This window comes from Ipomoea triloba, chromosome 10, assembly GCF_003576645.1.
Source record: "Ipomoea triloba cultivar NCNSP0323 chromosome 10, ASM357664v1".
In the NCBI taxonomy this organism is placed as follows: Eukaryota; Viridiplantae; Streptophyta; class Magnoliopsida; order Solanales; family Convolvulaceae; genus Ipomoea; species Ipomoea triloba.
Window position 1 is genome coordinate 23,835,376 of NC_044925.1, and position 13,277 is coordinate 23,848,652.

Consider the following 13,277-nt stretch of genomic DNA (forward strand, 5'->3'; position numbering starts at 1 on the left):
GAAGCATTTAGATGGGACTGACTCTAACACTTTGATTGAGATTTTTCGGAAGAGACAATTGAATGAGTCTGGTTTCTTTTTTGATTTCGAAGTTGATGATGATGCTAGGTTGTGTAGTTTTTTTTGGAGGGATGTGCAAATGAAGTCGGATTATTTGTTGTTTGGTGATTTGGTGGTACATGATACAACATACCGTACCAATAGGTATGATATGATTTGTGGTCCATTTGTAGGTATGAACCACCATTGTATGAATGTGATGTTTGGTTGTGGCTTTTTATTGAATGAGAGGACAGAATCTTTTGTTTGGTTGTTCAAAACGTTTCTACAGTCAATGGATGGTAGGCAGCCACAAACAATAATGACTGATCAGTGTTCTGCCATGGCTGCTGCAATCATGCAAATATTTCCAAATTCAAAACATAGGCTATGTATTTGGCACATTGGGGAGAATTCAAAGAAGCACATCAAAGGATTGAGAATGCAAAAGGGTTTCATAGAGTTATTTAATTTTCTGTTAAAGTATAGTGACACAGAAGCTGAATTTGAATTTACTGGAACAGGTATTTTTTGCAACTTTCATTTAGACAAACCACTAGTTTCTTTTAGTCAGGCCTTTAGTTTCATTTTGAAAATACAACAGAATATTTTTTACGATTCATGTGTTTTCATACAGCTAGTTCGATTTTATAAACCATGTGATTTCATCGTTTTGAAAGATTAGTATCATTTCTAGTAGTATACAGTTTTTTGAATGATACACGTGATTTCTTTTTCACATTTGACAGTATCCGTTGGTAAACACTACACTTTCCTTTCACGAACACTGTAGTTACTTTTCATGAATACTACAGTTTTTTGTTTTGAATATATATCAGTTTCCTTTATCAAACACTACAGTTTCTTTTCGAATACATTCCAGTTTCTTAGTGCATATAATATAGTTTCAGTTGATGAATCACATATAAGAATATATGACACTTTATGAAATTAAACTAAAGTATTTTTGTGAATGAAAATGTAGCATTTCAGGAATAATATTCCATTGATTATATATTAACATGATAAGTCAAAAACATAAAAGTATTTTTAGCAGAAACTATGATGATTAAAACCTGCATAATAAACGTAGTCTAAAGCTACCTTGGCTTCACAATCAAACAGAATAAAACATTGTCGGGTGGTGCAGTTATCCTTACATTCAAATTGAAAGTCACTGTAAGAGCCTTTTTCCAATAAAGTGTTCTTCGTCATTCCTTATGACATTTGCTTTGTGAACATTCACGGGCATCATGATGATCCTTGATGTGTACAATGCTCGTAGTGATGCCAAATATGGGTCCTGCATTAGTGTTAATTGTTTGTTATTTAAATTTTTATAATTGAATGAGCAGTATAAATGATTAAAGTTTGATGTAAACTTACATTTGGGTTTTTCAGAGTAAAACCACATTTCCATTGTGGATTGCCCATGTAGGTCTCCATGTGGCGCATGCAATACAATCCACAATCAGTCCTGTTATCAGCTGTTCTCCAATTCATTTTTACCAGCTCCACGGGCAGTTTTGTTATCCTCTCAGCTAGACTGGTATGTCCTCTTTTCATCAAATACTCCGAAAATGCAGTGCTCTGCAAAAGTAGTTAGATATGCATCATATATTCATAATTAGAGTGTCTGATTGAATTATTTTGAATATATATCAGTTTCCTTTACCATACACTACAGTTTCTTTTCGAATACATTATAGTTTCTTTTTACATATACTATAGTATCAGTTGATAAATAATATATGTTCTTTTTACACAGTTTTCATAATGAACCACATATAAGACTATATGACACTTTATCAAATTAAAATAAAGTATTTTTTGAATGAAATAGGTAATTAGAATACTTACCAGTACTTTTGGACTGTCAGCATACTTTTGTTGAATTCTCATTCCTTTTGGAAGGGGCCTGTTGTCAATGATTTCAAGCATTGACGTTGTGAAATTGTAGCACATTATGTAGAAGTGATGATGCCGGAATATGCCAAAGAAAATCTGTTAACAATTAATAAAATGTTAGTGGTTTGTTTAATTCTAAGTACAATATTTTTTTTGCATAGGGCATTATTTACCAGTTGAGCATCACTTATGTCCAACTTCCCGACATTGTTTATTTCAGGAGCATCACTTATGTCCAACTTCCCGACATTGTTTATTTCAGTGTCTAAGCACTGCTCAAAGTCTGCGACATTGTTTATTTCAGTGTCTAAGCACTGCTCAAAGTCTGTCTGGTAGGAGCTTTGTTTGTCTAAGCACTGCTCAAAGTCTGTCTGGTAGGAGCTTTGTTATGTATTTTCATCCCTTTCCCAATTTGTGGGGCTGTCTAGTTGGAGCTATAGAAATTTATTTTATGTTATAGGATGTTAATTAAAAAAATCAGGCATAATGTAAAAAAAAGTGTTGTTTGCTTACAAAAGCCTGGGTTGAGAAGAATATTCGCTTGGGCTTATCAAGGCGTCTGTTGAGATCCAGCTGATTTAGTCGTAGACACCAAACATCTACAATAATACTTTCTAGCTCTCCGGCTCTCATAGACTGGAATGTTTCTCTATTCAAGTAATATCCAGCATACTCAAACAGTTGTTCACTGCAAAAAGAGCATGTATAGATATTTAAGTTAGCTAGGCAAAAATATGGAGATAATAATATAAGAATTGTGTCTTTCATACGTCAAAGGTCGTTCTTCTGTTGGGTCAAGGAAGGCATAATCAGATATCAGCTTTTCTTTTGGTCCGACATTCTTCAATATTTCATCGTTCTTTGTCCAAAAAGGTGATCTCAGATTCATTGGTAGATTTTTAAATCTTCGGGTCCTTTCAGCCACTACTTGCTCAGAGTGGTCATCATCATCAGGTTCAGCAATCAAACTGCAGTTTAATTGTTCAAATATATAATCTGTGAGTCATGCTGGTCAGTTTCAGTTTATATACACTATAGTTTCTTTTCACAAACACTTCAGTATCTGTTTATTACAACTATATTTCCTATCAGATCTCACACAACATAGAGTAGGCATGCTGTTCAGTTTCAGTTGATACACACTGCAGTTTCTTTTCACAAACACTTCAGTATCAGTTTATTAAAAATATAGTTCCTATTAGGTCTCATACAACATAGAGTAGGCATGCTAGTCAGTTTCAGTTTATATACACTACAGTTTCTTTTCACAAACACTTCACTTTCTGTTTACTACAACTATAGTTCCTATCAGATCTCATACAACATAGAGTAGACATGCTGGTCAATTTCAGTTAACATACAATGCAGTTACTTTTCATAATGACCTCACTATCATTTCTATTCAATTATATGTTCAATTGTCAACATAGAATAAATATGTTAGACATGCTGTTTAGTTACATTTTATAGACACTTCACTGTCTTTTCATGAAGACTACACTATCCTTTAAGTTAGACTATAATTTCATTTTGATATCATGCAAAATAGTATGTGTTAAAATTAGTGTATATATAAAAGGGTTGAGCATACCTATCAAAGAGTTCTTTCATTGTGTTGTCTGCTGGGGTTGTGTCCAACTGTTGTTCATCAGAAATGGTATTCTCACTATCTTCTTCAAGATCTTTTGCGATATTTCGTAGTTCATTAGAATCAATCTTATTTTGGGGTTGTTCCACTGCAGCAGGTTGAGGAGAGGGCACTCCAAGGTCAAAAGATGGTGTTTGAATGTGTTGTTGTGACTGTGAAGTTGTAGGCTGTGCTGGCTGAGCTGGGTAATTTTTCCTTGTCTGTAAGAATGCTTGCTCAAGAGCACTGACTGCATCAAGAAAGCTCGGTTGATTGAAGATGTCATCATCATCTAGCAGACCTTGTTGTTGGGGAGGTTTAGAACAGGACACACCGTTGATCATTTCAGCAATATTTTCAAATGTTCTCTTGATTATTCCACCTCCAGTCCTGGTGTTGCCAATCTCAGCCATTACCTCAGCAAATTCAACCACTGTGTCAGCCATCTTCCTCAAGACAGAAGTGACCTTCTTTAAAGACTCATCAGACAATTCAGCTTGGACATTCTCATCAATCCTCTCATGTACACGTTCTTCTTTCCGTTCAAATCGTGGGATTACCTTTCCCCTTCCAAATTGTCCAGATAATACTTCTGACTTTATTCTTTCCTTTACCTTCTCTTCAGTCCATGATGTAATTGCAGGAGCTATTCTTTGTATCTTTTTCCCTTTGAATTCCAAACGGTCAAGGTATGTCAACTGTGTTTGAAACAATAAGAATATTAGTTAGTACAAGTTAAATTTAATTGTTCTAGTATGCAGGACAATAAGAGAAATATTATAAGTATATGGTTTAAATTGTTACCATCAGAAACAGTGCAGGGCCACAGAAGTATGCATTCGGCTTCTTTTTCCAAGATTCAGCAGAGTCAATCAAAGACTTGAAAGTGTACTCGCACCAGTTCAAGTCTTTAATTCTTGAAACATCAGCCAGTGAGTACAGGACCTTGTATGCTGCATTCCTGCTCTGGTTCCCTTTGAGTAGGCTGGACACCAACATGATAACAAAATCCCGCTTGAACCAATCTCCACTGTCTCCTCGTTCAATCATCTTCGCTGGCATGCTTCTCGTGAGTGGTGAACCCTTTGTTACTTCCCATCTGTGCCTCCATTCAGTCAGAAGATTAACATACTCTTCTGGTTCAGTTTCTGATGTACCTTCTATGACATGGTATTGTCCGTTTGGGAGCTCCAGTGTGCTATAGACATCATCAGCAGAAATCCGCATCTGATCACCCTGTAAATCTAATGAGCATTTATAGGGATCAAACTGCTCGAGTAGGTATCTTGTTAACCTACTATCCCAATAAAAAACGGTCAATGTTAGCATTGATCCAAAGCCGATGTCCTGAACTGCCTGTTGCTGTGCAGGGTTTAGTGAAGACAAGAGTTCCCTAAAGTGCTTTGGTGACATCCTTGTTTGCAGGTATTCAAGGTCTGTAATCAATGACTTTTCTGGAGTTGTTCTTGGTTTTTTTGTTTTTTGGTGCTTTGGGAGGTCTTTTTTTTTAGCCTTGCGCTTAGCACCAGCTTTAGTACCCCTTGTTTCTGGCTGCTCTGGCATTTCCGTTGCTGTATCGACCTCTTTTGATTTTTTCTGTGTTGCTGTTGTCTTCTTCATTTCTGCTCTGCAAACAAGGTCACAAATTAACAATGATTATTATAACCAGGTAGATTTCATTGTTCTCTATTCATAATGTTTTGTGTTCATACAGTTCATAAATTTCTTTTCATAGATTTCATAGTTTTCTGGTCACACAGCCCCCATGTTCTGATACACCATACAGTTTCTTTTACAAAACACTACAGTTTCTTTTACAAAACACTACAGTTACTTTTGAAAAACAGAGCAGTTTCTTTTTCATTTAGCTGGAGTTTCAAATGGAATTTCAGTGAAATATTTGACACCACATTGTCAGTTCTAGTTAATAAACCCTTCAGTTTCAGTTCATGAACACTACATTATTATTTCAGTTACTCTATAGCTTCATTTAAGATTTTTAGGCCTTATGGAGAAACAATATACTTAAAAAGAATATAGTTTCTTTTTGAACATACATCACTTTCTTTTACCAAACACTGCAGTTTCTTTTGAAAAACACTACAGTTTCGTTTCATTTAGCTGTAATTTGAAATGGAATTTCAGTGGAATATTTGACACCACATTGTCAGTTATAGTTAATAAACCCTTTTAGTTTCAGTTCATGAACACTACATTATCATTTCAGTTACTCTATAGTTTAATTTAAGCTTTTTAGGAATTATGGAGAAACAATATACTTAAAAAGAATATAGTTTCTTTTTGAAAATACAGCACTTTCCTTTAACAAACACTGCAGTTTCTTTTGAAAAAAAACACTACAGTTTCGTTTTCATTTAGCTGTAATTTCAAATGGAATTTCAGTGGAATATTTGACACCACATTGTCAGTTATAGTTAATAAACCCTTTTAGTTTCAGTTCATGAACACTACATTATCATTTCAGTTACTCTATAGTTTCATTTAAACTTTTTAGGAATTATGGAGAAACAATATACTTAAAAAGAATATAGTTTCTTTTTGAAAATACAGCACTTTCCTTTACCAAACACTGCAGTTTCTTTTGAAAAACACTACAGTTTCATTTTCATTTAGCTGTAATTTCAAATGGAATTTCAGTGGAATATTTGACACCACATTGTCAGTTATAGTTAATAAACCCTTTTAGTTTCAGTTCATGAACACTACATTATTATTTCAGTTACTCTATAGTTTCATTTAAGCTTTTTAGGAATTATGGAGAAACAATATACTTAAAAAGAATATAGTTTCTTTTTTAAAATACAGCACTTTCCTTTACCAAACACTGCAGTTTCCTTTACCAAGCTCTTAGCTCATGCATGATACATAACAATGTGTTTGCTTGATATATAACAAGAAGCTTTTAGACCGCAACAATGGTTGAAAGCTTGTCGATAATGGCGATGAAAATGGTCGACAATGGCAGAAGAAGTGAAGAGCACTGTTGCTTTTTGGAGAAGATGGTAAGTTTTTTGCTTGATCGAAAAGAAAGTGGGAGAGTGGAGACGACAAATGATGCCTTTTCCCTTTCTCTGCGTATTTTATTAAAAAAAAATAATAATAATAATATCAAAGTGGGAGAGTGGGACGGAGTAAACGGCCGCCGTTTCATTTAGTAAATGAAACGGCGGCGTTTTGGGACCACGGTCCACAATGCTTTGTGGACCGTGGTCCACCATATAACAACTGGTGCGCAATCATATTTGTTGTTCAATGACATAAATATACATCTAATATCCTATCAACTATCATTAAATCAACTGATGATATCCCTATCGGTGAGGTTAAATCGAATTTGGCCCAAGTTATCCACATAGATAAGACTAGATCGACATCTGAAATACTTATTAATGAGATTAAATCGAATTTGTTTTAAGTCATAAATCGAATTTGGCCCAAGTTATCCATATTGTTTTAAGTCATAAATCGAATTTGGCCCAAGTTATCCATATAGATAAAAGTCATAAATCGAATTTGGCCCAAGTTATCCATATAGATAAGACTAGATCGACATCTGAAATACTTATTAATGAGATTAAATCGAATTTGTTTTAAGTCATAAATCGAATTTGGCCCAAGTTATCCATATTGTTTTAAGTCATAAATCGAATTTGGCCCAAGTTATCCATATAGATAAAAGTCATAAATCGAATTTGGCCCAAGTTATCCATATAGATAAAACTAGATCGACATCTGAAATACTTATTAATGAGATTAAATCGAATTTGTTTTAAGTCATATTTGTATAGTTTAACTCTTACTCGAAAGAATAACGGATAAGACGTATATTACATTGCCAATAATTAAACCTTAGGAATCAGTGCCACGTTACCTTTAGCCATGTGACAAACTACGCACATACATTACTTTACCATGCCTACAGCTGAAGCTTTCTGTCCACAATTTTGGGGATCTTCCAGTGATTCTATTCCCCTCCCCCTCCCTGATTTTCATTCCTTCATTTTTCTTCCCATAAAAGGGATAAGAATTACATAGACATTTTATAATGAATTATTCCAGAAATAAACTTTTTAACTAATCAAGTGGTCTAATGATTTGAAAATCAATTAATCACAATGTCTCATGAAAAGACGTTCTTATTCTTAAAAGTGAAATAATTTTATTTATTTATTTTGAAATTAACGGCCAATAATTGTACTCCTTACTCCATACTTGGCCATACAAGATAATGAATGAGTAAATTACGATAATTCGAGAGATCTGGTACTCACAAAGAGCCCACCACATTGAGAGTTTTTGGCCATACAAGATAATAAATGAGTAAATTACGATAATTCGAGAGATCTGGTACTCACAAAGAGCCCACCACATTGGGTGTAACTATCACAATGTGATTGTCGGCCTCGGTGTCCTTGGCAATAATTGTACTTGCACGACATTATGGTAACTTTACTTTAGTACGATGTGGGAAAACAATTAATGAAGTGGAGTAATAGATACAGTACAGTACAGTACACAAATTCTTGCACTCAGAAGCCACTGCCTAGAACAACACTGGTACCAAGTTGCAGTAGTGGAAGAATGTGGGTTGGGGAACACAATTTATTTATTTTTTTTGAGAATTCTAATAATTTACCAATTCTTAACCTGGGATGGATCAAATTACCTACTCTTCTTGGCTGACAATGATGGAGGAAGTGTTCCAAACACCCTATCCCACAACGCAGAAGTGATGCCGAAGCCTTTGTTCTGGATGCGAAAATGGTGGTTCAGGTGATATTTCTGCAAAAGAAAAAGAATGTGAAGAATCAGCAGCTAAGCTCAAAACTCGGTATCAATTCATGCAGACAGCATTCCTGCTTTACGAGGTTCATAGTTGCCATTTGAGACGAAGAATGCATGTAGCGTTATAACAGAGTGTCAAGTAAATTTGAAAACTGAATACCAAACCCGAGCTGAGGTTGCCTGTATGGTCATCTGAGATCAACTTACCTTGAGACCTTTAGGAACTTCGCTTGTTGGTTGTCCATGGTGCAAGTAGTAATGGGTCACATCATACATGACGTAACCCAGCAAACCTCCTCCAAACAAAGCGGGAGTGGTAGAAGGAGTAGCCATGAGCGCTATTATGTTCCAAAACTGCGATAACAAAGCTTCATCCATCAGCAGCAGAAGAAAACTGGGCATTACAATGATTGTTCATGTATATATGTGAATTAGCATTAAGTAGAGCTACAACATTTCTATTGGAAACGCATTATCGTGTCATCAACATGAAGTGATTATCTAACTCTTCTTTAAAAGAGGTATCATCAAACAAGAAAGTTTTAGAGTAGCTCGTTAGCCAAAAATTTTATATCAGCAACTCTACCCTAAATGAGGTAACTCCAACCATTGCAAGGATTCAAGTTCAAGATCACTACCCACAATACATACAAAACAAGAAGAATTCCAGGTAATGAAAAACGGGATTATGGTGTGGACACATACCGGCACACAGAGAATAGCAGTTGCTGCAGGAGGGAAAACAAGGCGAAGCCCATCCATAGGATGCTTGTGATGACAACCATGAAGAAGATAATGCATAGTGTTCCCCCTGCAACAAGTTGCAGTGGCATCACAGAGTTAATATATATAATAAATCAGATAGGAAGGTGAAGTTCAAACACCACGAAAACATTTACCCTAGATCTTACCAATAGCTCTTTGTCTTAATGTGGAAAAGAAAGCGGTGAAGAGTGTATTCTAGCAGTGTCCAAATGAAAATGCCAAATACTACCATCAGTGCTGCCTCAGGAACAGTGTGACCCATCCAAATCGACTTTGAAACGCAGAAGCATACAACTGGGAGCCAAACAAGCGGGATTACCCACCAAACTGTGAGGGTGAGAAACTGTTTCAATTAAAAGAGTCAGCATACCTATCAAGATGATAAGATGAACTACTATGCATAAGTTTACATGCACATTAAGTAGAAAATCGTCATATACATTTGTGTGGCAGTGAAATGTGGCCTTAAACAAGCAAGTGTAAGACATTTCAATAAGTGACCTTTGAGGAGATATAAGTAAAATACCTCCCAAAAGTCGCTTTCAAAGAATCGAGGACCTTCTTTGCTAGCAATAGGCTGGTGAACCCAATCCTGATAAGTGTCTCCAAGATGGCCGACCTGAAATGATGATTCCAGGAGTCACAAAAATGAAGTCAATTGCATCAAAATAAGAATGCAGCCTAACAGAAATAAAGTTTCTGAGAAAAATGAAGTCGGTTCTTTTCCTGATTTTGGATAAGAGCAGTGGCCGTGGGGAAGAAAGCGGATAACATAGCCAAGAATAAGTCAAAGATTATTCACATTTTACAGAATGGGCAGGACTGTCATGTAAAAATGCTAATTAATATAACACTATGGTTTTTTCCCTCCCTTTCTGTTTCTTCCTTCTGTTTTATCTCTTGATCTCTCTCTAAGGTTTATATTATTTGGAACATTGAATAGAATCTTGGACTCTGTTTAGTAGTCAATTGCTCACCAGCCAAATATTAGCCTATGAGCTGGAGACCTGACCTGAAAATAACTTCTTTGAAAACAGAAGGCAACATCTTTCCAAACCATGCACAATATAGTATTCTTTCCCATTGGATCCTAACTCTTCTTTGTTGTGCCTTCAAGCAGAACAAGCAAATTATCTTGTTGATCATCTCAAGCCTTGCACATTGCAGTAACCTTGGCCTTTGGAATCAGACTAATTCTTTTGTTTTTCTTTTATTTCTTTCGGTATATACAACAAACAAATTATAAATCCTTAGAGTTAAAATAATGACCATATAGACTAAACAGAGTCCAATTAGATCAGTGAAAGTTCATTTGTAATTATTCCCAAATTGTATAGGAGCAAATGTGTATAAGATCATTGCTATTGGTCAATTACACAAACAGAAATAAATAAAGAGCCTTAAAAGAGCGATGTCAACAGCAGAAAGCAATAACACTGCATTGCAATTCTCACCTGGAAGACAAGTGGTTTATTCAAATCCACAGTGAATTCCTGTGCAACCATTGCGGGATTTTGAAGATCGCTGATATTGCAAATCATAAGGAAACAACAGAGAACAAATGAAGTTAGGCAGATAGTTTTGTATTGACCCGGAAATCTGATGCAAAATAACCCTCCTGCTATTGAACTATTTAAGTGTTTAGTATAATTACAGAAGCTTATGACACAAGTGAAAACAGTTCTCTCGAAACCTCATGTCAACTCCAAATTACTTTTAATTCAAAATAAATGAATAAAGATCTGAGAGCACATTTAGAACAAAAGACAGCAAGGAAATCCAAGAGAAATTGAACTTGTGTACGCAGTATAATTTGAAGTGAACTAAATACTTCACTTCAAATGCATAAATATATTTCATTTGCATAAATACACTAAAAGTGCACTTTGGGATTCTGAATTTCATAAAAATGCAGGAAAAACAGTGAATAGCTTCAAAATCATTTTGATTGAGATGGCGAAATCGAGATTTCAACATCAGAAAATGAAACGACAGCCAACGGTTGACAAAGTCAGAGATTAACAAAACATGATTCAATTCTTAATTGTTAAGAAAACACTTTCTCCCTGAGGACTGAGCATTTGGTAATTTCTGGGATTGAGCTTCAAAATCACGCATTAGTGTTAGATGCACATTCTACGCACAGAATTTCAGACTCAGACGTCTCGAGCACAAACAGAACACTGAAATCACACAAACAACTACAAATCTCATTAACCAAATCGACAATGTGAATTCAAATTACAACCTCAATGCCGCGAATCACCGGATTGAACAAACAGCAGCAGATCTACTCAGTTCCCAACTGTAAGTTAACTGAATTGGCCAACAATTCCCATTTTTTTTATAAATTAAACCGAAAAGTTACCTGAGAAACTAAGAAAATTAGCAGCTGTATCGGACTTTCGATCGCTCAGACAAGTTACAGTACAGCTCGGGTCTTTCTCCGTCTCCTGAAAGCCTGAACCACGAATACTAGCTTTTATGTGACGCTTCACGCTGGCCCTTTCGATTCTGATATTTGCCTAGTTTAATAATTATTTGTACAAGGGAAAAGAGTGGCGTTGCATGCTCGCCATTTTGCGTGAGCTACTATGAAATATGAATCATTTTCGTATATGTTTGAAGTATTCTGGACGGCATGTACTGTACGAACGAGGATAGAATATCGTAGAGGCAACCCAATCAAGTAAGCTCGAATAATTATTTTGATTTTATAGACTTTTTTAATTTGAAAAGTTTATAAAAGTCTATAAATGTATGTGAAAGTCATTTAATTCATCAGTTTAAAACTTTTTGAAAATTTACAAAAGTCTTGAATACACTTTTTACAACTTCAACAACAACATTTACTTTAATAATTCTCTCCTCTTTCTTTTTTTTGAATTAAAAAAAAAATCCAATTGGTGTCGAACCCGGTTGCTAGATTTTGAATTATAATTTTTTTTTTATAATATAAGCGTTCATTATTGTTAAAAAATCAGAAAATGAAAGCTGTCGTCTTCCATATTTTCTACAACTTTGCATGGCTGGCATCATCATGGATGCAACTCATTTCAAATTTTAATTTTAATTTAATTTTTTGAGTATATAATAATATAACAAAACTCACATTATACGTATAAGAAAAAAGTAAATGAATAAATGTCTTGGTTAAATGTAATGAACTTAATTCAAAATTTTCATTATATTATATAAACCAAAAGTTGATATAGTGATATACTATATTAAAAAAAAAAAAAAATCCAAAGTACACATGTATGTCCAAACAATTTACGTAAACGCATAATTACGTGAGTCAGTGAGTGTTACAATTGTACTATCCTCCAATCATAAGTCATAACATTCAATTTATAAATATTGTATCTACGCACCAAGTTACGTTGTGAGGTCAGGTTGCTATCATAAACCAACTTGGAAGATACAATAATATAATGTTTTCTCTAGTTTCTCTCATCGCTTCCTCTCAATATAATATTCTAGATGCCGTATGAGCTAATAATGACTTGAAAAGACTCGGGAACCTTAATCTATATTCCATTAATATAAGTAACTGCATATTCCTAGATTATTTATTGTTGATCAATTTTTTTTTAATTAATAACAAGACTCAGTTAAAATGTTGCACCAATAAAGGACGTACTTTACGTTATAACAAAAGATCACACTTGTGTGAGACCATCTTACGGATCCTTGTCCGTGAGATGGGTCGGGTCGAATCAATATAGAAATGTAATACTTATATTGAAAATTGTAATACTAATAAAGAATAAAGTATTTGTTACTTGAGAAAATGTAATACTTTTAAATCAAAATGTAAAATATTACATTTTTCTTCTAACAGTATTACAATTAATTTTCCATATAAGTAATAAACACTTTTCTGACTTTTTTTTTTTGAGTACTACTAACTCTGTTACAAAAGTACAATTTATTTCTTACTAGTATTACATTTTTCAGTATAGATATTAAATATTCATATTGACTTACCCATGTCACATACAAGGATTCGTAAGAAGCTTTCACCCAACTTTTTGCCTATAACAAATTGTACAAAATATGTTGATATTTATGTACTTTATAATTATTTAATTTACATGTGTTATATATGAAGCTAATTTAAATATGTGGT

At 34.4% G+C, this 13,277-nt stretch overlaps 3 protein-coding genes and 1 long non-coding RNA gene across 6 annotated transcripts; all 4 read right to left on the reverse strand.

The window, feature by feature from the left end:
• Positions 1–1,258: 1,258 nt before the first annotated feature.
• On the reverse strand, positions 1,259–2,034 carry LOC116032952. The gene is made up of 2 exons (XM_031275701.1): positions 1,900–2,034; positions 1,259–1,629 (listed from the first exon to the last, which is right to left on the reverse strand). The coding sequence occupies exons 1-2, from the start codon at positions 2,002–2,004 to the stop codon at positions 1,369–1,371; spliced, it is 366 nt and encodes a 121-aa protein (XP_031131561.1). The 5' UTR covers positions 2,005–2,034; the 3' UTR covers positions 1,259–1,368.
• A 302-nt stretch (positions 2,035–2,336) lies between these two features.
• LOC116032953 lies at positions 2,337–2,785 on the reverse strand. The gene is made up of 3 exons (XR_004100812.1): positions 2,718–2,785; positions 2,461–2,635; positions 2,337–2,381 (listed from the first exon to the last, which is right to left on the reverse strand). It is a non-coding gene; the product is annotated as an uncharacterized LOC116032953 (long non-coding RNA).
• An 879-nt stretch (positions 2,786–3,664) lies between these two features.
• LOC116033338 lies at positions 3,665–5,279 on the reverse strand. The gene is made up of 3 exons (XM_031276089.1): positions 4,379–5,279; positions 3,749–4,272; positions 3,665–3,683 (listed from the first exon to the last, which is right to left on the reverse strand). The coding sequence occupies exons 1-3, from the start codon at positions 5,192–5,194 to the stop codon at positions 3,665–3,667; spliced, it is 1,359 nt and encodes a 452-aa protein (XP_031131949.1). The 5' UTR covers positions 5,195–5,279.
• A 2,667-nt stretch (positions 5,280–7,946) lies between these two features.
• On the reverse strand, positions 7,947–11,762 carry LOC116031437 (dihydroceramide fatty acyl 2-hydroxylase FAH1-like). 3 transcript variants are annotated; one of them, XM_031273649.1, is made up of 8 exons: positions 11,514–11,762; positions 11,394–11,435; positions 10,600–10,669; positions 9,672–9,764; positions 9,292–9,488; positions 9,086–9,191; positions 8,588–8,734; positions 7,947–8,377 (listed from the first exon to the last, which is right to left on the reverse strand). In XM_031273649.1, exons 3-8 carry the CDS (start codon positions 10,648–10,650, stop codon positions 8,258–8,260), a joined length of 714 nt encoding a protein of 237 aa, XP_031129509.1. In that variant the 5' UTR covers positions 10,651–10,669; positions 11,394–11,435; positions 11,514–11,762; the 3' UTR covers positions 7,947–8,257. The 3 variants fall into 3 exon arrangements, with proteins under 3 accessions (XP_031129509.1, XP_031129510.1, XP_031129508.1); XM_031273650.1 differs by having other exon boundaries at positions 11,394–11,450; XM_031273648.1 differs by lacking the exon at positions 11,394–11,435 and having other exon boundaries at positions 11,514–11,760.
• Positions 11,763–13,277: the final 1,515 nt, after the last annotated feature.

What these genes read in the sequence shown, in the direction of transcription:
- LOC116032952 (XM_031275701.1), bottom strand. Translation starts at nt 2,004, where the DNA reads ATGTGCTACAATTTCACAACGTCAATGCTTGAAATCATTGACAACAGG. An exon ending in CTGACAGTCCAAAAGTACTG is followed by an intron (nt 1,630 to 1,899) that starts GTAAGTATTCTA and finishes CTACTTTTGCAG; the next exon opens with AGCACTGCATTTTCGGAGTA.
- LOC116033338 (XM_031276089.1), bottom strand. Translation starts at nt 5,194, where the DNA reads ATGAAGAAGACAACAGCAACACAGAAAAAATCAAAAGAGGTCGATACA. An exon ending in GCCCTGCACTGTTTCTGATG is followed by an intron (nt 4,273 to 4,378) that starts GTAACAATTTAA and finishes TTTCAAACACAG; the next exon opens with TTGACATACCTTGACCGTTT.
- LOC116031437 (XM_031273649.1), bottom strand. Translation starts at nt 10,650, where the DNA reads ATGGTTGCACAGGAATTCACTGTGGATTTGAATAAACCACTTGTCTTC. An exon ending in CTGCTATTCTCTGTGTGCCG is followed by an intron (nt 8,735 to 9,085) that starts GTATGTGTCCAC and finishes TTGTTATCGCAG; the next exon opens with TTTTGGAACATAATAGCGCT. An exon ending in AAGTTCCTAAAGGTCTCAAG is followed by an intron (nt 8,378 to 8,587) that starts GTAAGTTGATCT and finishes TTTCTTTTGCAG; the next exon opens with AAATATCACCTGAACCACCA.